Source organism: Bufo bufo, chromosome 1, assembly GCF_905171765.1.
Source record: "Bufo bufo chromosome 1, aBufBuf1.1, whole genome shotgun sequence".
Taxonomy (NCBI): Eukaryota; Metazoa; Chordata; class Amphibia; order Anura; family Bufonidae; genus Bufo; species Bufo bufo.
In genome coordinates this window covers 317,148,626-317,174,685 of record NC_053389.1, presented here as the reverse complement: position 1 = coordinate 317,174,685, position 26,060 = coordinate 317,148,626, and the positions used below count along the sequence as shown (strand labels likewise).

Below are 26,060 nucleotides of genomic sequence, written 5' to 3'. Positions count from 1 at the left end.
ATGGTAAAAAAACAAAAAATAAAAATGGTGCCAGCACAGCCAATTGTTACCTTACCTCACAATAAAAAATCATATGTACCCCAAAATAGTACCCAAAAAACTGCCAACTTATCCTGTAGTTTCCAAAATCACTTTTTCGGAGATTCTACTCTAGGGGTGCATCAGGGGGTCTTCAAATGTGACATGGCAACTTAAAATTATCCCAGTGAAATCTGCTCTCCAAAAACCATATATTGCTCCTTTTCTTCTGTGCCCTGCTATGTGTCCATGCAGCAGTTTCCATAGTTTCCACACGATAGGGTGTTTCTGTAAACTACATAATCAGGGTAATAAATATTGAGTTTTGGTTGGCTGTTAACCCTTGTTTTGTTGCAGGAAAAAATTGATTAAAATGAAAAATCTACCCAAAAAGTGAAATTTTATCTTCATTTTCCTTTAATTCTTGTGGAACAGCTAAAGGGTTAACAAAGTTTGTAAAATCAGTTTTGAATATCTTGAGGGGTGTGGTTTCTACAATGGGGTCATTTATTAGGGGTTTCCACTATGTAAGACCCACAAAGTGGCATTTACAAAATGATCCAAACATAAAGTAGAAATATGTGAAATATAAAGTAATAACTATTTTATGAGGTATCACTATCTGTTTTAAAAGTAGAAATTTGCCAATTTTTTGGGATTTTTTAAAAATAAATATTGATTAAATATTTTGACTGAAATTTTCCACTATGATGAAGTATAATGTGTCAAGAGAAAACAATCTCTGAATGGCTTGTATAAGTAAAAGTACTCCAAAGATATTATCACATAAAGTCACATATGTTAAATAAATAAAAAAAATGGCCTGGTCTTTAAGATGCAATATGGTAGGGTCCTGAAAGGGTTAAGGTTTATTATGCTTGCAAATAAGTGCAAATCATAAGCATATCACATGTAGTGTAGGAAAAAAAATATTTTAAAAGTGTATACTGTATGATGAATAGTTCTTATTGGTACTGCTCGCTTGCCTGGGTTTTGGCATAAACCCACTTGGCAAAGACACTATTTTTTCAAGACATTAGCTATTGTATATAACAGGGATCAGCAACCTTTGGAACGCTAGCTGTTGTGAAACTCAACTCCCAGCTCCTTTCACTTTTGTTAGCCAACAGCCAAGCAAGTGTGCAAGATGGGAGATGTAGTAACCTCCTGGCGTGACGGAGGTTGCAATCCTTGGTATATAACATGACATGATAGGATTTTTTATAGTACAGCATTGTTTTATATAATATACAAACATAAAAACATAATTTTAAAAAGCAGTTTATGAAAAAAGATATGGAAAATTTCCTAAACAATCATTTGGATTAAAGCAAACCTGCCATGTTAAACATGGTGTCTAAGGTGAAGGCAGCATGTTATAGAGCAAGAGGAGCAGAGCAGACTGATATACAGCATTATTGGAAAATATTTAGTAAAACATACTGTACATTATATATTTGTATCTGTGCTCATTCTGGGCTTTGAAATCGTTGAAAGCTTTCTCTCTGTGACTATGTATACACAGATAGCTGTCAGTAACTGATATGACCACCTCGACTTCAAAGCCCAGAATGAGCAGGAATGTAAATGAATGAAATAGAAGTTTTGCCACAAAACTATAAATAATTCTACTCAGTTCCTCCTGCTCTATAACATGCTGCCTACAGTACTTTCATATTGAGAAGCTCCCTTTATTACAAAAAATATGATAATGACCCAATATTCAGTCCAGGGTATGTTTAACAAAAATATACCAATAGCTAAAAAACTTTAAAGACACTGTTTTTGACCTGCTATGTAAAACTAAAATTTTATTTGGAATACTGTAAACAAACTGGTGCCATAAATAAACTATGATTAAAATATCCTATCCCTCTTAGTAGATTATTATTTTGTATAAGTGAACTTCTGGGATAGATAATAATTTGCTATTGAAATGTTGATTAAATCAACAAATTTTTATTCTAAGTATATTAAGCTTTTTAAGAGAAGTAAAATAGTGGTACTTACTGTATGATGTACTGATGTATTAGTGTAAATATCAGAATTTTTATTTGATTGTTGGTGTCTGTAAAATTGCCAAAACTGTAGAGTATAGATAGTTATATGCTATCTCAACATTATACATTGTCACAGAGATTGTACAGATATTACATCCTATGGTATTAACACAGATAAAATAAATATATCATCCATACATTGTAGAGAAATTATCCTATAAGTGGTATAAAAACAATTATGGCTGACAGACACACTATCTTATGATAATCTAGCTGAATAACAACTACCGCTATAATTAATATTTCTATCATTAATATATAAGATCCTGATATATCTATATCTATGAAATAAAGCGATGGATCCAGCATCGAAGTTAGAAAATATTGTAGGTTCCTTTATTCAGTGTAGTACAGATCCATACAGTGACAGCATCACCTCAGTGTTCCAAAAGAAGATCTACGCATTTCGAACAAACATGTTCTTAGTCGTGACGATCACGACTTAGAACATGTTTGTTCGAAACGCGTACACGTTCTTTTGGAACACTTAGGTGATGCTGTCACTGTATGGATCTGTACTACACTGAATAAAGGAACCTACAATATTTTCTAACTTCGATGCTGGATCCATCGCTTTATTTCTACTATTTCACGGTCTTACCAAGGTCTCCGTGCATCAAGGAAGTCGATACAAGGGATATAGACAGCAGGTGAGCTGGACATTGTTTACAACAAGAATATCTATATCTATGTCAATACCGTAGGATATAATCTCTATACAACATTCATGTGAAGATCCTTATATTTACACTAATACATCAGGTAGCTATTTTTAAAAAAAATCAGATAGTTTTTATTAAACAGCTTTTCCAAAACTATACAAACAGTAAGTACTCCTTCTTTATAGATAGTACTAGCTGAAGGACCCGGCTTTGCTTTGGTATATTTCATCTATTTCATTTAATGTTTGTGTGTGTTGTTAAAATATATCAACACTATCCACTACAACAGTGACATCAGTAGAACCCCGCCCCCAAAATTGTGACCTCCACATCCCCCCACCCCTTAACACTGACCCTCCCACAGTGCCCCATCCCTTAAAATTGGACCTCCTCAGCAGCCCACCCCCTTAACTTTGACCTTTATAGCAGCCTTCCCCTTTAACAGTTACTTTCATAGCATTCCACCCCCTTGACAGTGACCTCCACAGGGGCTCGCCCTCTTAACAGTGGCCTTTACTGGATTGGGGGCATGTCCTTTTAAACAGCTCACTCCAAGACAGCAGCACTGTACTGTCTGAGTGTGAGCTGCAGGGAGAAAGTCACCCTCCCTCCCTCCCATCTCTGCAGCTGACAGAAGTTGATTTTTACCTTCATTTTTTCAATCCCTGTTGGCTAAGGAGTGGAGGGGGTGTGGCATAACAAGATCAGGGCATGGCTTAGTGTGACCTATACGTTGATTTTTAACTTCATTTTTTCAATCCCTGTCAGCTCAGGTGTGGGAGGGTGTGTGGCCTAACCAGATATGGGAGTGGCTTAGCGGGAACTAGAAGTTGATTTTTTAACTTCATTTTTTCAATATCAGTCAGCTGAGTGGGAGGGGGGGTGGACTAACTGGACCTATTTGTCTGCTTTGAAAAGCTCCACTATTTTTTCATTACACGAGTTGTCATAAGATATATATATATATATATACAGTACAGACCAAAAGTTTGGACACACCTTCTCATTCAAAGAGTTTTCTTTATTTTCATGACTATGAAGGCATCAAAACTATGAATTAACACATGTGGAATTATATACATAACAAACAAGTGTGAAACAAGTGAAAATATGTCATATTCTAGGTTCTTCAAAGTAGCCACCTTTTGCTTTGATTACTGCTTTGCACACTCTTGGCATTCTCTTGATGAGCTTCAAGAGGTAGTCCCCTGAAATGGTTTTCACTTCACAGGTGTTCCCTGTCAGGTTTAATAAGTGGGATTTCTTGCCTTATAAATGGGGTTGGGACCATCAGTTGCGTTGAGGAGAAGTCAGGTGGATACACAGCTGATAGTCCTACTGAATAGACTGTTAGAATTTGTATTATGGCAAGAAAAAGCAGCTAAGCAAAGAAAAACGAGTGGCCATCATTACTTTAAGAAATGAAGGTCAGTCAGTCAGCCGAAAAATTGGGAAAACTTTGAAAGTAAGGGCTATTTGACCATGAAGGAGAGTGATGGGGTGCTGCGCCAGATGACCTGGCCTCCACAGTCACCGGACTAGAACCCAATCGAGATGGTTTGGGGTGAGCTAGACCGCAGAGTGAAGGCAAAAGGGCCAACAAGTGCTAAGCATCTCTGGGAACTCCTTCAAGACTGTTGGAAGACCATTTCAGGGGACTACCTCTTGAAGCTCATCAAGAGAATGCCAAGAGTGTGCAAAGCAGTAATCAAAGCAAAAGGTGGCTACTTTGAAGAACCTAGAATATGACATATTTTCAGTTGTTTCACACTTGTTTGTTATGTATATAATTCCACATGTGTTAATTCATAGTTTTGATGCCTTCATAGTCATGAAAATAAAGAAAACTCTTTGAATGAGAAGGTGTGTCCAAACTTTTGGTCTGTACTGTATATATATATAGATGAGCAAAACAAATCTCATGAAATGGAATTCAGGATAAATTCTATTCGCCTAGAAGCCGAATTTCCTTGTGCTTCGTGTCAGCGAATCGATTTAACCTTAAATAGTATAAAAAACTAAAAAATTCTAACTTACCTCCTCCATTTTCTCGCGACGGGCCACCAGCCTCCATCTTGCTTGAAGATCTCGGCCAAAATCTCATGCGGCGCAAGATTACATCATCACACCGGTCGGTGTGATTGTGTCATACACCACCACGCCAGCTGGCATGATGACATAATCCCGTGTTGCACGGGATTTCGGCCAAGATCTTCAAGCAAGATGTTTATTGTTAATTTTACGGTTCACAATTATGTATGAACGCGGCATCTGAATGATGGGGGCGGCGCTATCGCAACTCCGTCATTGTACCCGCTACTTACTAAAAAATGCACTTAGTGAAAAAGTAATTCAGCCAAATCGAATTTGTAAGAAATTGGTCATCTCTATATATAAAGTCTCAGAGAAACTGAATTTTTTTCAGCATCATAGCCAGCAAAATTATAAAAAAATTAATAAAAAATCTATGAACGGGCACCCCATCTAATCTCTACTATTTGAAATATTTGTGCTTTATTAGTAATCCAATTTATTATTTGTGCATTTTTTATGACTATAATATTGATAACCAGAGTACCCGTTTTATATTTTTAGTGCAAGTTAGGAAATTAAATTTGAATTGTAATTGCTAACAAAATCCCTTTTTTCTATTTTGATACAGTTTTGATACAGCAAACTATAATTTGTTAATGAATGATGTGTTTAGAAATAATCTCCTTACAATCTACTGAGGAATCCCACTGTGTGCTTTACATTCCTAAACCTTTAGATACTAACATTGTTAGGCTACTTTCACACTCCCGTTTTGGCTTTCTGTTTGTGAGATCCGTTCAGGGCTGTCACAAACGGTCCAAAATAGATCAGTTTTGTCCTAATGCATTATGAATGGAAAAGGATCCGCTCAGAATGCATTGGTTTGCCTCTGTTCAGTCTCCATTCCGCTCTGGAGGCAGACACCAAAAAGCTGTCTGCGGTTGTATTATTGTAACGGTTCCGTTTTTGCAGATCCATAACGGATCCGCCCAAAATGTGAGTGTGAAAGTAGCATTAGTTGTTATACAGTTATTTTTCTGTACTTCTTACAGCTATTGGTTGAGCTTAATGGAACATAACATGTTTTATCCGCTTAGATTTTGATGGTCAACAGTTGATTCCAGTTACTCCTCAAAATACAATGATGGCAGATATATTAAACAAAATAGTGACAGTTGTGAACCAGCACTGTGCCACATTTCCTACCTCCTCTAAGGGTGTTGTCTAAGTGAACCCCTCGATCTTCACCGTACACTGATGGTGGGGATAGACTTTCCTGAGGGAAACACCAGGTCGCTGCCACTTGAGGAGGATTGGCACATGAGGCAGCTGGTCCAGGTGGACCAGGAGGTACCTGAGCAAGGTTCCAGAGGTATAGGTGTTGTCAGCAGGCTGAGTCGTTACCAGGAGCAACAGTGCAGGACTGAAGGATGAGGCAGAGGCAAAATCAAACAGGCAATAGGTTAGAACCGGTGGTACAGGTATAGTTCAGGCAATCTGGGTCAGCAACAGGAGAGTCAAGGCAAGCAGGCAGGGATCAAACAGGTAGCAGAGTCCAGGAATACAAGTATAAGTCAGGAACACAGGAACACAAGCAGATATCTGGAACCTTAGCAGAACACAAGGACCTTGACACTGAGGCATCTGGGAAGGGAGCTGAGCCACTTATATATGTGTAGGAGGGCTAGGATTGGTCAGCGAGATAACATGACCTAACCCATAAAGTACAGGAAGTGACGAGTGCCAGCCCTTGAGGAAGTTCTGCAGGAAACAAGCAGCAAGCATGCTGTGGTCAGGGCTAAGAGGAAACTATGAAGCGGATGCAAGAACAACAGTACCTATATAGACAGAGCACAGGACTGCAGCAGTGAATGGGAAGCACCACTGACCATGGCGCCTGGGACCGCATCGGTAAGCAAGGGAACACCGGCGCACAGCAGCTGCTGTTACACAAAGCACAATTTTCAGTTAGATAGCTTTGATAAATGAGACTTCTTAATAAATCATATAACACTTTTAGAATTGAATGCACCATTCTCCATTAACAATTGATATAATGTTAAAGCATGCAGTATTTCACAATATTTTTCCTGATCTTCTATCAAGATTGTTTGCATTTCCTTTTCGTGAACTGTTCTATAAATCACATTTGCTCTTCTTTTTTTCTATTTAGTATGTTGATTGTGCTCTTCTGATAAGGCTCACTGATATTTATATTCCATTTTGATGATGACTTAATTCATAAATTATAAGACTGCAATAACCTCAAAACTCATACTATAAAAATAAATATACAAACAAAAAACAACCTCAGTATTCATATAAAACTTTTTTTTAATTAGAATTATAGTACTATGCCATTTAAAAATAAACTACAAAATATTGTGCTTTTGTACCATTCAGCACTCATGATCAGGCCTCCTGTATAGAAAGGTAGCCCGTTGTCAGTTTAATGTGGCTATGAAGGGGAGATATTATCTACAAGGTAATCATCATTATGAAAATAGGTTTAACATGGAGTGGCTTAAAAAATTAGATCCAGAAAACCATTCACCCATTTTATATGCAATAAAAATATATAGAATATTCATATATCAGTTAGGTTGTTAATATGTGATTAAAAAAAATCATGAAAGTGTCCTTAAATATAACATTCATTCTGCTCATATAAAGAAAAATAAAGAAAATAGTAAATGTAACTAATAATTCATATTATATATGCGTTAAACCTTTATATGGCACACTAACCACAAGATTAGATGTGAAAACTGTCTTCATATTAAGATTAAAGGGATTCTGTCACCAGATTTAACCCTATTAAGCTTGCTGACATTAGCGATGTGCTAATGTCAGCTAAACCTAACTAGCCTATTAATGCTTTTATCTATACCACCGTTACGCCATAAATCTTACTTTTATAATATGCTAATTAGCCGCTAGGAGCAGGGGGGCCACCAACAGAGGAGTCTGGAGTCTCTCACACCATTCAAAACACATGCAATATTAGACAAAATGAGAAAGTGTGTGTCTGTGTGAATTAGGAGGGAGTGATGCAGTAGATGTCAGATACACAATTGTTCAGCTTATAGTTTTTTTAATGTGTATGGCCAGCTTTACTCTTTGGGAGATATTATAACTCCATAGCTAGCCTAAGTCATAAATTATTGATTTAGTCCACCTACCTAAAATAAATATGAAACAGAAATGCAGTATTCATTTAAAATCATGGAATGGAATGAGAAAGGTCACAGTGAGTGGACCGAAATGTTGCTGTCTGGCGATTTGAAATATACTTCTTTATACACATTGGGAAGTGCTATGGAATTTTTGTTTTTATATTTTTGGAGGCTGAATCGTTCTCACTACTGCTGGTATCCCTTCACTACTATTTATGCTGTGCTGCTCACATCCCTGCATTGAATATTATATGGAATGGATAGATCAAAATCAAGTATTACTTAACATAACAACTTTAAATAAACAATAAGTAGATTTTTTTTTATAATGTGAAGACCAATTTTTTTTAAAATATATGCATATTAAGATATGTGATGTAAAAATATGATATTAATTTCATTATTTAATAATTTTCATAATTTAACATATACAATTTTAATATAAAAATTAATTTTTTAATTATTATAATTTAAGATATTGTCTATCCATCTTATATTTTTAATATTTTACATATTAATATAACTATAATCTATATATAACTGTCATCATTATATCATCTTTTCAAATCTACTATAAAAGTACAGTTGGCATATGATCTTTTCAAACAGTGATCTTTGTGAGGTATTACTTTAAAATGGATCACAAAATAAACCAAACAATAATATAAGTAAAATAAAATGAAACACAAATATCTAAATAAAAGTATCAATTTTATATTTCTGCCATATGAGCAACAAATGTTAATACAGAGATTGATAGAAAATTACCCATTTGGCATAATTGGTAAATAGATATTTATTCAGATTTACTTATTTATACGTTATTATATGAAAACAAGGACATATATGCTGCAAAAACATTGTAATAAGACCATAAATACATTTATTTAAATTTAAATTTAATAATAAAAAAAATAAATTCTCAGGAATGCAGTTCCACAATTTTACCTCTGAGCGCCGCTATTTGACCAATAAGAAGAAGAATACCAAACAAGATCCACTTGGATTTTCATGTATCACAGATCTTCAAACACAGGCACAGCCATTTTCTGGATATCCTCTTCAACAAAGCATCATCATTGTTGCTTACATATTCAGGATTTTATATTGATTATTGAAACAAAACTTTTACAAATTTTGGATACTGCAAAAGCTAAAAGAAATGACTCTTTATTCACAGACAAACCATGGACTCAAATGGCAAGTAACCATTTTCATCTTATTTTCTTGGCTGCATCATTCAGGTTTTGGTCAGATTCACTATTCTATTACAGAGGAAATGAGGAAAGACTCTGTTATAGCAAATATTACAGATGACCTTGGATTTGATATTAAGCAGCTCTCATCTAGAAAACTAAGAATTGTATCCAGAGCTTCAGAGAAATATTTTTTTATCAGTCTTGATAATGGAAGTCTATTTATTAAGGACAGGATAGACAGAGAGACATTGTGTGGGGCAGAATACTCCTGCTACATTACCTTTGATATTGTGATTGAAAATCCATTTCACATATTTAAAATCAAAGTAGAAATTCAGGATATTAATGACAATTCTCCTACATTTTTCCATGAGACCTTCTCTGTTGAGATTATAGAGTCAGCTTTACCAGGAACAAGATTTGCTCTGCAAAGTGCAGAAGATCCAGATACTGGTATGAATTCAGTGCAGACATATAAACTAAGTGATAACCAGTATTTTATAGTAAGTGAAAAGGTTAGACCAGATGGCAGTAAATTTCCAGAACTTGTGTTAGACAAACCCTTGGATAGAGAGGCAGAACATATACACATATTAACTTTAATAGCTATGGATGGAGGGGACCCTATGAGATCTGGAACTGCTTCAATAAGCATCATTGTTACTGATGCTAATGATAATTTCCCAATATTTGGCAAAGAGATTTACAGGGTCAGTATACAAGAAGACATACCTATGGACACTACTATAGTAAATGTTAATGCCACAGATAAGGATGAAGGCATAAATGCTCAGATTACATATTCCTTTAGTAAAACTTCAGATAACATACATCATACTGGCATGTTTATTATTAACTCTATAAATGGAGATATTAAAACAAATAGAAATGTAGATTTTGAGGTGACAAGGAATTATGAACTATCTGTGCAAGCAAAAGATGGAGGTGGTTTAATTTCCCACTGCAAAATATTGATAGAAGTTATAGACATGAATGACAATGACCCACAGATAGTAATTAGCTCCTTATTATCTCCGATCCAGGAGGACGCCAAGCCAGGTACAATGATAGCTTTGATAGAAGTGCATGACCAAGATACTGGATTCAACGGAGAAACTGACTGTGAAATTGTTGAAATTGTACCTTTTAACTTGAAATTGTCATCTGACAATTATTATACATTATCCACAAGCATGACTCTAGACAGAGAACAACAAGCCTATTATAATATCACAATTGAGGCTACTGACAGAGGATCTCCCCCTTTATCCAATAGAAGGACCATAGGATTGGAGATTGCAGATGTAAATGATAATCCGCCAGTGTTTATCACATCTAAATATAGTGCATACATTCCCGAGAACAATTTACCAGGAGCTTCTATATTTAGTATAAAAGCAATAGATCCAGATATAGGATACAATGCTAAAATTATTTATACAATTTCAACCAAAGATACAGAAAACCTATCTATGTCATCTTTTTTTTCCATGAACATAGAGACAGGAGTTCTTTATGCCCAAAGGTCATTCGATTATGAACAGAACAAGAGTTTTGAAATACAAGTAAATGCAAAAGACAATGGATCCCCACCTCTGGACAGTAATGCGACATTGGTTATTAACATAGTTGATCAGAATGATAATAGCCCAAACATTTTGTATCCATCTACAGAAAATGGATGGCCAGGTGGATATGAAATGGTTTCTATCACGGCTGAACCAAGATCTTTAATAACAAAGGTGGTAGCAGTGGATCCAGACTCCGGTCACAACTCCTGGCTCTCCTATCATTTCATACATGTGTCAGAGCCATCATATTTTATTATTGGTGAGCACACAGGAGAAATAAGAACAACTCGGGCATTTCAAGAAAAGGACACACTGAAGCAAAAGGTTGTGGTGATGGTGAAAGACAATGGAGAACCATCTCTCTCAGCTACTGTAACCATAAATGTTTTTTTGACAAATAATATTCAAGTGGCTCCAAAACTCACTAACCAAATTGAAAATGAAGACACACAATCAAATTTACACTTATATCTAGTAATAGCGCTTGCTCTGATTTCCTTGTTATTTATTTTCACTGTCATGATTGTTATAATATCAAAATGTAAAGAATCTAAATCTTTAGAAACAACATTTGGAGCAGTAAGTACAAACTTATATCCTCAAATTGACTCCAGAATGCTCTCCTTGTACAGTGATGGAAGTTTACCCTTTCCCTTCTCATACAATGTTTGTGTGGCTTTGGATTCAACTGAAAATGACTTTGCTTATGTTAAGCCACAGCAAAATGTTCTTGTGGATAACCTTCTTGATGCTGATGATTCAGGACTAGGAGATGAAAGTTTAAAAGAAGCATCACCAACTAGTGAACAGGTATGTTTTATAAAAGTGTTAATGTGATATAACTCCTCTATACTTTTTATATTTACTTTAAAAGTTTTAATTCCTACTCTAAAAAGACTAGACCAGTATCAATGCCAGACTAAAGTAAGACCACCAATATCTGGTCATATATCCCTATAGTATTAATGGCAATTTCTAAACAAGAACATACAAAAAATAAATCCTAGTTGAAAGTGATTGGCTCCAAAGTCAGATTTTTAACCCCTTCGGTTTTTGCCTCTCCATGTTTAAGCAGCTATAAGTTTTTTCCATTGGCATGGCTATAAAAGGCATACCTTTGTGTGAATTAAATTGTATTTTTTTGTGCTTTTTGGGGTACATATACATTAGTTGTAATTTATATACATTTATTTTGTGTTGCAAATATAAAAAAAATCATTGCTTTTTTATTTTATTATTGAAACTACATATTTTACACTTTAAATATTTTTTACATAAACGATGTACAATAAAATATTTTATTTTAGAAATAATGGATTATATAATTTTTCTGATTTTTTTTATATAAAAATGTTTAATTATACACTGCTCAAAAAAATAAAGGTAAAACACTTAAACAACACAATGTAACCCCAAGTCAATCACACTTCTGTGAAATCCAACTGTCTACTTAGGAAGCAACACTGAGTGACAATCAATTTCACATGCTGTTGTGCAAATGGGATAGACAACAGGTGGAAATTATAGGCAATTAGCAAGACACCCCCAATAAAGGAGTGGTTCTGCAGGTGGTAACCACAGACCACTTCTCAGTTCCTATGCTTCCTGGCTGATGTTTTGGTCACTTTGAATGCTGGCGGTGCTTTCACACACAAGTGGCTCAGGTAGTGCAGCTTATCCAGGATGGCACATCAATGTGAGCTATGGCAAGAAGGTTTGCTGTGTCTGTCAGCGTAGTGTCCAGAGCATGGAGGCGCTACCAGGAGACAGGCCAGTACATCAGGAGACGTGGAGGAGGCCGTAGGAAGGCAACAACCCAGCAGCAGGACCGCTACCTCCGCCTTTGTGCAAGGAGAAACAGGAGGAGCACTGACCTCCAGCAGGCCACAAATGTGCATGTGTCTGCTCAAACGGTCAGAAACAGACTCCATGAGGGTGATATGAGGGCCCAACGTCCACAGGTGGGGGTTGTGCTTACAGCCCAACACCGTGCAGGACGTTTGGCATTTGCCAGAGAACACCAAGATTGGCAAATTCGCCACTGGCGCCCTGTGCTCTTCACCGGTGAAAGCAGGTTCACACTGAGCACATGTGACAGACGTGACAGAGTCTGGAGATGCCGTGGAGAATGTTCTGCCTGCAACATCCTCCAGCATGACCGGTTTGGCATTGGGTCAGTAATGGTGTGGGGTGGCATTTCTTTGGAGGGCCGCACAGCCCTCCATGTGCTCGCCAGAGGTATCCTGACTGCCATTAGGTACCGAGATGAGATCCTCAGACCCCTTGTGAGACCATATGCTGGTGCGGTTGGCCCTGGGTTCCTCCTAATGCAAGACAATTCTAGACCTCATGTGGCTGGAGTGTGTCAGCAGTTCCTGCAAGACGAAGGCATTGATGCTATGGACTGTCCTGCCCGTTCCCCAGACCTGAATCCAATTGAGCACATCTGGGACATCATGTCTCGCTCTACGTCACGTTGCACCACAGACTGTCCAGGAGTTGGCAGATGCTTTAGTCCAGGTCTGGGAGGAGATCCCTCAGGAGACCGTCCGCCACCTCATCAGGAGAATGCACAGGCGTTGTAGGGAGGTTATACAGGCATGTGGAGGCCACACACACTACTGAGCCTCATTTTGACTTACTTTAAAGTTGGATCAGCCTGTAGTGTGTTTTTCCACTTTAATTTTGAGTGTGACTCCAAATCCAGACCTCAATGGGTTAAAAAATTAGATATCCATTTTTTTTATTTTTGTGTGATTTTGTTGTCAGCACATTCAACTATGTAAAGAACAAAGTATTTCAGAAAAATATTTAAGTAATTCAGATCTAGGATGTGTTATTTTTGTGTTCCCTTTATTTTTTTGAGCAGTGTATTTTATTACACTACTTTATAATTCTATTAAAGGAGTTTTTACATTTTACTAATGATAACCTAGTCTCGGAATAGGTCATCAGTATCTCATCAGTGGGAGTCCGACACCTAGGACTCCTGTCAATCAGCTGTTTGAGAAGGCACCAGCGCTCTTTTGAGCATCAATGCCTTCTCACAGCTTACCAAGCACAGAGCCATATGTTGTATAGCGGCTCTGCTTGATATCGCACTCAGACTCATTGAAGTGAATGAGAATGAGCACGATACCAAGGACAGCCACAATACAATATATCGCGTTAGGCTTGCGCTACGCTTGGTAAGCTGAGTGAAGACCTTGACGCATATAGGAGCACCGTTGCCTTCTCAAACAGCTGATCGGCAGGGGTCCCGGATGTCAGACCCTCACCAATCAGAAACTGATAACTTATCCTCAGGATAGGTCATCAGTATCACAATCCCAGAAAAGCTACTGTATGCTAATACATTATACATGGTCACTCTATGGCAGAGGCTGAGGTTAGGGCAGCATTAGTGTGCCCTAACAGCAGGGTTACAGAACTTAAAGCCCCTCAGTCACTTTTAGGTTCTTCTATGGCTAAGCAAGCATCCGGTCAGACCATTGGGACCCTTTCAGAGAGGGAAATTCCCTTTGATCATGCTGATATACAGACTGTAGCAAAAATAAGTGCAAACTGTTGGAATTGGAGTTACCTCTGATCCTGGCAATAGAGCAAAAGGTACTTTAAGAATTAGAGCTGTTAGTTATAGTCCATTAATGGAGCAAAAGTGCTCAAAAAAGTGCTCGGCTCCCTCTAAAATGACAAGAGACAGTGGGTGTTTCAGTGGTTAAATTGGATTTTCATTTTTTAGCTGTTTTACTCTCTGTTATATTAGAGGTTCAAGTTAATGTTGAAACCTAATCTTACCAAATAATTTACTAGTCCTCTAGCGGGTGAATGTAACTTGATTTTTAGGGCCAAAAATATATATTTTTCTCCATTAATATGACTGTATAAATGTTTCCATAAATAACCAAGCAGTATTTATATAGTGTAAATAAAATCCATGAAATACTAAAGGGGTTATCCTGAAAAAATATTGATGACTTATCCTCACGATAGGTTATCACTATCAGATAGGTGTGGGGATGTCACCCGGGACCCCCATAGATCAGCTGTTTGAAGAGGTCAGGCACTCCATAAGCTCTGCGGCCTCTTTCTACCTTACTGTAATTTGTTGATAAGGCCTAGTTATAGCATAGCCCCATTGAAGTGAAGTGGGGCTGAGCTGCAATACCAAGCATAGCCACTATACAATATAAGACACTGGGTTTGGTAAGTTACTTGGAGTTTGCATGCTTAGCTGTTTTAGGGAGTGCCATGGCTATATGGCTACAACAGCTAATCGACAGGGGTGCCAGTACTCGGACCCCTGCTAATGTGATAATGATGAACTATCCTGAAGATGTCATCATTATCAATTCCTGGAGTTTATCTAATCATATCCATTAGACATTTAAAATTGCAAATTTGCTAAACTAAAAACAGTTGTTTATACCTTCATCTCAGATTGATGAAATGCTAACATTTTGACATCGACTAGTTGCCTTCTGCTAAAGACTAGCTGGTCTAAGGGTCCAATCAAGTTTTGCTGGATGACGGCTGCTCCTATTCTATTTATTAGTTAAGAACTTAAATATAATGTACCTCATGATGATAGGAAATAATCTGAGTGTTGTCACCTATGGACAAATAGATTGTGGTATCTTAATTGGCTTAATAAATCTTGTGTTGACTATAAACTCTGGATAAAATTATTATATAAATAGATTGTCCAGGAATTTAATACTGATGGGATATCTTCAAGATAAGCTATCAATATCTAATCAGTAGGGATCCAATACTCAACACCTGTCCAAAGTGTATAATGTGATGGGAAAATGAATTAAGCCAGTAAAGGAGGCAATATGGACAGTTACAATATATTAGTAAGTTTCTTGTATTAACTTTCTCTACATGATAAAATGTAATTTGCTATAGTAATTTACTACAAAGGTAGTTTGTGCTATAAACTTAATGTTGGATAAGATTATGGTTCAAACTCATTGAAGACTCTTCATAAGTAACAAAAAATACATATGCTGCCCTTTATTTTTAACTTCAGTATAGTTATTAGTGATCAGTGAAGTTTTCAAAAATTAAATTCTGCTGCTTTGCGAAATGTAGACTAAAAATTAAATTTGTTACTAAGTACTTTGTCATGAATCACAGTCCATTGTATGTAGTAGTGATGAGCGGCAGGGGTCATATTCGAATTCGCGATATTTCGCGAATATTTTGTAGAATATTCGGCGAATATTCGAAAATTAAAAAAATCGGCAAGGTAATGATTGTGTAATATGCGAATCAACTTACAACTATTAGACAAAGAAGATTATAGCACTATATTAGCTAAATTGCTCTATATTCGATTTTTTTTTGAATATTTGCTATATTGCTATAACTTAGTTTTTTCGAATATTCGTAATATTCTAAAACAAGAATATATAGCAATATAGCGAATATTCGAAAAAAACTAATATAGAGCAAAATTCACAAACACTACTACTCCTAAAGTCAAGTATATTGCAGCCTTCTTATTGGCCCACAAGCTAGAAGCAGGGAGGGATCATGTGTACTGATTTAAAAAAAAAAATCAAATAAAAAAAAAAGGGGGAAAAAAAAATTGGAATATTCGAAATTACGAATATATATAACTATATTCGAAATATTCGCAAATTTTCGAAGATTCTATATTCGCGATAAAAATTCGAAATTCGAATATTCGTGATCAACACTAGTATGTAGTAGGTGCAATGAGGTAGCTCTGGTGAAGAGGTGGCACTAATTACAATAATCTGCCAAACATTAGTTTGTGTCTTTGTGTGTGGCTGTAAACATTTATTTCATTTTCATTTATGTAATAAATCTATGGGGAGCTGTGCTTTTCATCTGCTTACAGTTTTTTTCCGCATATTCTTTTGCTATAACAAAATTGTTACCGACGTTTAGCAAATAATGGTGTGGCTACACAAAAGCCCAGGTAACTGCTATATTCTTATCATAATTGTGCAATAATTTTTATAAAACGGATAGTTATGTTAATAGTAGTTACACCTAAACACAGTCAATTTTAATTAATAAACGTTTAAGATATTATATTTGCTTATGTGATTACCAAATGTATACTTAGTTGTATTGTAGCATTTGCGGTTATCTAAATGTATTGTAATATAGCAGGACAATATTTGAAAGCTAGTTAAAACCCAAACTACAAGTACTTTGTCTTCTGGTACAGTTAGATTGACCAACTGACCAAACTCTGACATTATACTTTTAGCTTTTTTTTTATAAGAATACTAAAGGAATTTACTAACTTTGTATGCTACATTTTTTTATACAGAGAAGTCGCAAAGTGGCCTTTTGTGCAAAAATGGACAGCTGGTGGTTGGGACAAGGTAGGCCTCAGGTGGCCTGACACATTTACTAATAAGTGCACCAGAAAATTAGTGCACATTACATATGAAGTCTACACCAACTCCTTATAGGCATATATTGAATTTTTTAATGTACAGACCTCCCAAGAGTACACCATTATGCACCTATCAATCTTGATAATTTTTTGGTGCATCATACCCAAGAGAGTTTGTATTTTTATTAGTTACATTACAAGGAAATGACTAAAATATATTTAAAAATAGTCTAGATAGAGTGATAGATATTGAGATGGGGAACTATAATATATAATTGTGTTTGTGATGGAGGTCATGTTTAACTTTTATATAGGTAAAAATGAATGGGCATTGAATGTTTCAGATTGAGTGCGGATCTTCAAATAATGGTATACATTGGGTTTGGTTAGGATCTGCTTGAATCATGCAGAAAATTGTACTGTACATTTCAAAAACTTTTAGACTGAAGCAGTAGATATGAACTTTTGCATGGGTTTTTTGCAAATTTGGCAATTTTTTCCCCCCTCCAGGGTACAATCTGCAGCAAATCCATATGAGGAATCTACAGTCTTTTTTCACAGTTCACATGAATATCTTTTTGTAAACCCTTTATACTGTACTTTTATTGTGAAATATTCTATGACTAAACATACTTATAGTATGAGCGACATGTTATCTTGATTACTCAAGGCACACATGGTGTCAAATAATGAAAATGACTCATATTTATTTTATGAACTTTGTGGTCAACGTTTCAGAAATATCACCAACAATAATGAATTGTATATTCAGTACAAATGAATCAACTGCACTGGGCCTATTTGTGTTATCTTTACCCCCATGAAGAAGATGACTATGAAATGTGCATTAGGCTTATGAGGCGTTAGTCTGTTCTTGAGGCCATATACATCTTATGGGTTGTTATAGTCATTAAGTATTGACTGCATTTGGGTTTGATATTATGGTTATTTGGTTGTTTTAATTATGTTTCACCATTACATTGAAGTACTCTACAGGGTGGGCCATTTATATGGATACACTGTAATAAAATGGGAATGGTTGGTGATATTAACTTCCTGTTTGTGGCACATTAGTATATGTGAGGGGGGAAACTTTTCAAGATGGATGGTGACCATGGCGGCCATTTTGAAGTCGGCCATTTTGAATCCAACTTTTGTTTTTTCAATAGGAAGAGGGTCATGTGACACATCAAACGTATTGGGAATTTCACAAGAAAAACAATGGTGTGCTTGGTTTTAACGTAACTTTATTCTTTCATGAGTTATTTACAAGTTTCTAACCACTTATAAAATGTGTTCAATGTGCTGCCAATTGTATTGGATTGTCAATGCAACCCTCTTCTCCCACTCTTCACACACTGATAGCAACACTGCAGGAGAAATGCTAGCACAGGCTTCCAGTATCCGTAGTTTCAGGTGCTGCATATCTCGTATCTTCACAGCATAGACAATTGCCTTCAGATGACCCCAAAGATAAAAGTCTAAGGGGGTCAGATCGGGAGACCTTGGGGGCCATTCAAATGGCCCACGACGACCAATCCACTTTCCAGGAAACTGTTCATCTAGGAATGCTCGGACCTGACACCCATAATGTGGTGGTGCACCATCTTGCTGGAAAAACTCAGGGAACGTGCCAGCTTCAGTGCATAAAGAGGGAAACACATCATCATGTAGCAATTTCGCATATTCAGTGGCCTTGAGGTTTCCATTGATGAAGAATGGCCCCACTATCTTTGTACCCCATATACCACACCATACCATCAATATTTTTGTTCTAACAGTCTTGGAGGGATCTATCCAATGTGGGTTAGTGTCAGACCAATAGCGGTGGTTTTGTTTGTTAGCTTCACCATTCACATAAAAGTTTGCCTCATCACTGAACAAAATCTTCGGCGTAAACTGAGGGTCCTGTTCCAATTTTTGTTTTGCCCATTCTGCAAATTCAGTGCACCGATCTGGGTAATCCTCGTTGAGATGCTGCAGTAGCTGGAGTTTGTAAGGGTGCCATTTGTGAGTAGCTAATATCCGCCGAAGGGATGTTCGACTAATGCCACTCTCCAGTAACATGCGGCGAGTGCTACACTGTGGGCTCTTGCTGAATGAAGCTAGGACAGCCACTGATGTTTCTTCATTAGAGACAGATTTCATGCGTCCACATTTTGGCAAATCCAACACTGAACCAGTTTCACGAAACTTAGCAAGCAGTTTGCTAACTGTAGCATGGGAGATGGGTGGTCTCGTAGGGTGTCTTGCATTGAAATCTGCTGCAATGACCCGGTTACTGCGTTCACCTGACATCAACACAATTTCTATCCGCTCCTCACGTGTTAACCTCGGCGACATGTCAATGGCTGTAAACAAAGAGAAACTTGTAAATAACTCATGAAAGAATAAAGTTACGTTAAAACCAAGCACACCATTGTTTTTCTTGTGAAATTCCCAATAAGTTTGATGTGTCACATGACCCTCTTCCTATTGAAAAAACAAAAGTTGGATTCAAAATATCCGACTTCAAAATGGCCACCATGGTCACCACCCATCTGGAAAAGTTTCCCCCTCAAATATACTAATGTGCCACAAACAGGAAGTTAATATCACCAACCATTCCCATTTTATTAAGGTGTATCCATATAAATGGCCCACCCTATAGTTGCCTCTTATTTACTCCTCCATTACTAATCCATGAACTTTGATATTTTTTATGGTTTTTAATTTTTTTATCGATTAATTATATATTAATAAAGATACATTTGTTGGTTTGGCATCTTTGTTATCAGCCCTGGGCCCAAATTTTCCAGAGACCACATTTTGTCCTTATATGCTTCTCACTAGAAGGACAGAAGGACTTATGAAGGAGATACAGATATGTATGTAATATGTAAATACACTATACTGCATGTATGTGGTGTGCATATATTGAATGTTTGTGGTGTGTGTATTAATATAGATATATATATATATATATATAGATATATATATATATATATGACATATTTTGCTTTTCAATTTTGAATTACATTACTGCTATACATACTATACGGTATATATTAATTTGTTTGTAGTTTGTTGCAAACATTTGATCAAAACTATATGGAACAATCTGCCAACAATCTTCAGATGGAAATCTATATTATTTTACTTATTGTACCTCTCCTGAGCTTAAGCCTACAAAATCAACTTAGGGTAGGAGGGTAGGTAGGATCCAGGTTTGTTTGTCTCTAATTAAAAGCTTTCAACAGATAGGAAGAGCCTAAAGTAGAGGCAGCCATTCATGCAAAGGTACAATGCAAAATGTTGTTATGATTGTGAAGAACAAAGGAGATCCTTCTATTTGAGCAATAGTCACCATAAGTTTAGTTGTTATAGATAATGTCCAAGTGGTTCCTAAAATAAGCTACCGACTCCCAGCTGAAGAGCTTCAAATAAATCTATAACTGTCTTTAGTCATCAAATGAGCACATATCTTTGCTTTTTATTATAACAGTTACTGTATATTGGTTATTGTATAAAAATGCACGGATACAAAATCACTGTAAAATGGCCCTCACATTTCAACATAAGTTGATCCTACAAATGAGACAGTAACACTTTATATTTTTACAATATCTGTGTGCCTATGGATGCCAATTAAAGTGACTTCAGTTAACTGAAGCAAAATCAAAATGTCCAGTACTTGTGGATATTCTGCTTGATGCTGATGACTTAGGTGATAGGAAAGAAAACCTTTAAGAAGACTTGACAATAAAGAGGGTTCTGTAGGAGAGCTTTAAAAAAACACATATGTAACATTTTTTATTCAGTAGATATTACATAGATATAGTATAAATAGAAAACAGCTGCTATGTCCATTTTATAGTCTCTACTTGGTCTTTGTTTTCATATGATGCTGGCAATAATGTCCATTATACAGTAATTTACTGTAGTCTCTAGTTGGTAAAGTTTTGGTCATATGATGTTAACTTGACATTGTAGGTTACTATGACTACCTCAATATTTTTCTACATATAGAAAAGGCACAGGATAATTAAAGGAATCATGTCAACATGGCAGGTTACCCCAAACTTTTTCCCTATAGGGAATAGTTAATGGCATATGATATAGCCAGTATGCACTTACCTTGACTTTAAAACTCTTATGCTAGGGTTAGAGATAACTTCTTTGTAAGTCACAAAGTCAAAGTTCAATTTTGTTACTAAAATGTTGAATAATTTGGAATTTTATGTATCATATACAGTAAGTAACTTGCTGATTTCTTAACGACATTACTGGTTTCCTACCATAACGTTATGGTTGTTTGGAAGGTATTTTTTTCTATTGAATGACATAAAGGAAATTGATAATATAATTTATATGTAGAATTTTACTTAAATTGCGTTTCTCTAGTGAAAAAAATTGTATATAGTTTACTTTGCAGCTTGTGGTATTATCTTAGCTGCCATAGGATTGGTTACAATGAGTACTTTTACCACTTTTTCCAGGAACTAGTTTTCATAAAGCTTTCTATCTATGTACAGTATGCCGGGTCAGACCAGAGTACCAGAGAATACTCCGGTGATCCTAGGATATGTTACCATACTAGGCAGCAAAGTTCTAAGAGAAAAAAGACATTTGTCTGCCTTTGGAGCCAACCACTTGCCACTAGGTTTTAGTTCTCTTATTCAAATTTTAATGGGCCTTATCGATGATATAGGGCCTCGAGAACAATATCCTCTGGTGGGACCAAGAACCCCAGCCTGAAACTGACAGTATGTAAAGCCTAACTGAATAATTTTTTCTGGGAAGTGTTTCTGGAAGTTCTTAGAACTGGAGATATTTGAGAAATGCAGGTGATTATAGGATAGTTTTTTTTTTCTCTCTGAAATCCAATTGACAACTACAGTTCACTTCTCATTAACCTAAACAAAATTATATGCATCTGGTCTTGTATAAAAAATAATAGAAACAAATATCCCCCATTTTCCTCTATTATGATTTAGGTATTTCTAAGGCTTTAACCCCTTAAGGACTGGGTCATTTTTCACCTTAGAGACCAGACAGATTTTTGCAAATCTGACATGTGTCACTTTATGTGGTGATAACTTTAAACACTTTTACTTATCCAGGCCATTCTGAGATTGTTTTCTCATCACATATTGTACTTCATGACAGTGGTAAATTTGAATCAAAATATTTAATTTTAATTTATTAAAAAATACAAAATTTTCCTAAAATTAAAAAAAATTCGCAACTTTACAAATTTATATTTCTCTGCTTTTAAAAAACAGATACATCAAATAATAGTTATTACTTTACATTTCCCATATGTCTACTTCATGTTTGGATTTTTGGGGACGTTAGAAGGCTTATAAGTTTAGAATCAAATTTATAAATTTTTCAGAAAATTTCCAAAACCCACTTTTTAAGGACCAGTTCAGGTCTGAAGTCACTTTGTGAGGCTTACATAATAGAAACCACCCAAAAATGACCCAAAAAATACACCCCTCAAGATATTAAAAACTGATTTTACAAACGTTGTTAACCCTTTAGGTGTTCCACAAGAATTAATGGAAAATAAAGATGAAATTTCAGAATTTCACTTTTTTGGCAGATTTTCCATTTTAATCATTTTTTTGCCGCTAACAAAGCAAAGGTTAACAGCCAAACAAAACTCAAAATTTATTGCCCTGATTCTGTAGTTTACAAAAACACCCCATATATTGTCGTAAACTGCTGTACGGGCACACAGTATTGCGCAGAAGGAAAGGAATGCCATATGGTTTTTGAAAAGCAGATTTCATTGGGATAATTTTAAGCTGTGATGTCATATTTGAAGACTCCCGGATGCACCTCTAGAGTAGATATTCCCCAAAAAGTGAACCCATTTTATAATCTACACCCCTCAAGGTATTCAAAACTGATTTTACAAACTGATTACCCTTTAGGTGTTCCACAAGAATTAATTGAAAATGGATATATAATTTCAGAATTTAACTGTTTTCAGGGTCAGAGTAGAAATTTGCGATATAAATGATAATTCCCCATTATTTATTCCTGATGTTTTCACAATGGAAAAATTTAATTAATACCCCTAAGAATCAGATTTTCTTTACAAACTACAGAACATCCAGACATTGGTTTGACTTCTGTACAGTGATATAAGCTCTGTGAAGACAGAAATCCACATGGTAGTATATTTCTAGTGCTTGTTTCAGAAAAACCTTTAGAACGTGAGTCACAGAATATTCATAAATTAACTCTAACAACTTTGAATGGAGGCAACTCTATAAGATCAGACATGGCATTGATAAAAATTATTGTTACGGATGCCAATGATAATTCCTATATTTACCCAACAGTTATAAAAAGTAAGAGTGAATGAGAACATTCCAGTCAATGCTACAATAATTACTGTAGGTGCGACTGATAAAGATGATGGTCTATATTCAGAAATTTACACATGGGCAGGCACACCACCTTTCGTAACTGGTATTGGATCAAAAACTTTGTGTAACTGATCCAATGCCAGCTACGAAAGGTGGTGTGCCTGCCCATGTGTATACTGTATTTCTCTATTTGTTTTGTGTACTGGGTGGGTGACCCAGTCAGCAGTGAACCCACCGTTATCCATTCCTCTAGGTGTCGAGCCCTCTACCCTGTTTTGTTTTGTTATACGTATATTCAGAAATTCCCTATTCCTTTAGTAAAACCTCAGGAAACATCCATTATATGGGAACTTTCAGTATTCATCCTATAACTGGAGAAATTAAAACAATACTTTAGATTTTGAATTGGTAAAGAATTATGAGCTCTCTTTACAAGCAAAGGATGGCGGAGGTCTTGTTGCTCATTGTAAAGTATTGCTAGAAGTTACAGATATAAATGATAATCCGCCAGAGATATCTATCACATCATTATCAACTCCAATTCCTGAAGATGCTGCACCATGTGCAGTGGTAGCAGTAATTGAAGTTCATGATCAAGATTCTGGCGCAAATGGAGAAGTGGATTGCAAACTAATGGAAGAATTATCATTCAATTTAATCTTATCAGATGACCGTTACTACAGACTTGTCACAACAAATGAAATTGACAGAGAGAAAATGTATTTTTATAATATTTCAATTATAGCTTTAGGCAGAGGGTCACCACCACTATCCTGCAAAAGGACCTTAAAATTAGAAATATCAGATGTTAATGACAATCCACGAATGTTTTTTTTTTTTTTTTTTTTGTTCCACCAATGTTTTTTCTATCTTTTATTTGTCACTTATATGGCAGATAATAATTTACCAGGAGCTTCAATCTACACTGTAGAAGATTCAGATCCTGATACTGGTGATAATGCTAAAATAATCTATTCCATTTCCACAATTAATAAAGAAGATCCTCAATTTTCATCTTATATCTCCATTAATATAGAGACTGGAGTCATCTATGCTCAGAGAACATTTGACTATGAGCAGCTAAAGGAATTTGAAATTCAAGTGACTGCGAGAGACCTAGAGGATCTCTAAGCGGCAATACAACACTACTTATCCATATAGTAGATGAGAATGATAATACACCAAAGATCTTGTACCCATCACTGGATAGTGGCAGCCTAGTTGAAATTGAGATGGTGTTTTTTGCTTCTGAACCAGGTTCTTTAATAACCAAGGTGGTGGCTGCAGAACAACTCTGGACATAATTCTTGGCTTTCCTATTATTTCATCTAAGCACCAGAACCATCTCATTTTTTAAAGGGAACATGTCACCTCAAAAATGCATCTACACCCGCCAGAAGTACCTCATAGTAGCCCGCAGCCTGTTAATAATCATATATTTCATCCTGTTGTCCTATGCTGCGTAAGTTTAAAAAAAAAACGCAGTTTTATTCTCCATCAGCGGCCAGCTTGAAGTCAAGGGGGCAGCAGCCTCCTAACCATCCCCTCTTGCCTGAGAGTGACAGCCTGCAGTGCGGCCACAATTCCCCAAGTCTTGCGCATGCGTGGTGCGCTCTGTAGTAATGCGCTATCCCATCTCCTGCTGCCGCTGTTAGGCGGGTTTCAGCGGCGCAATGCACATGCGTGAGAATCGTGGCCGCACTGCAGGCGGTCACTCTCAGGCAATAGGGGGCATGGTTATCTTGACTTGAAGCAAGGAGGCCACTGCTCCCTTGACTTCAAGCTGCCCGGCACTATAGCACTGATGGAGAATAAAACTGTGTTTTTTTTAACTAATGCAGCATTGGACAACAGGATGAAACATATGATTATTAACAGGCTGTGGGCTACTATGAGGTACTGCTGGCGGGTGTAGATGCATTTTTGAGGTGACAGGTTCCCTTTAATCAATAAGCACACTGGTAAAATCAGGACTGCCCATTCTTTTCAGGAGAAGGACATATTGAAGCACAAAGTTGTGGTGATGGTAAAGGACAATGTAGAACCCACTTTTTCAGCTACTGTCACATTAAGTCTCATTGGTACAGATAATTTTCAGCAAGTTGGTCCAAAACTCAAGGCTATCTGTGATTTTGGTAACGAATCACCCCTAAACAGTTTGCAAATATATTTATTAATTGCTCTAGCACTCATTTCCTTCTTGTTTATTCTAACTTTAATGCTGGCAGTTGTTTCAAAATGTAAGAAGTCTAAACCTTCAACAGCCTTTAGATCTTTCAGTGCAAATCTGTATCCCAGTTGATCCCAGGGTGCTATCTATGTATAGTGATGGAACATTACCTCTGCCATACTCCTACAATCTTTGTGTGGCTTTGGATCCCTCTGAAAGTGATGTTATTGCTCAATCAGATCAAAATGTATGTGTTCATGAACTTATTGATGCAGATGACTGTGGAATTGGAGTTGAAAGTTTAAAATAAGTTTTACTGATGAGCACTGATATGGAGGTAGGTCTTCATAAAATTACAAGTGTATTATGTCTTGACTCAATAGCCTTAACACAATAACATTCGTTTTGTTGACTATAGCAGGTGCC

The 26,060-nt window shown here is 36.3% G+C and overlaps 1 protein-coding gene across 1 annotated transcript; it reads left to right on the top strand.

Moving 5' to 3' along the window:
- Positions 1 to 25,944, top strand: LOC121008779 (protocadherin gamma-B5-like). Its single transcript, XM_040441499.1, has 8 exons — positions 1 to 45; positions 9,131 to 11,530; positions 17,034 to 17,088; positions 23,294 to 23,446; positions 23,862 to 24,137; positions 24,360 to 24,565; positions 25,455 to 25,565; positions 25,693 to 25,944. Exons 1-8 carry the CDS (start codon positions 1 to 3, stop codon positions 25,942 to 25,944), a joined length of 3,498 nt encoding a protein of 1,165 aa, XP_040297433.1.
- Positions 25,945 to 26,060: the final 116 nt, after the last annotated feature.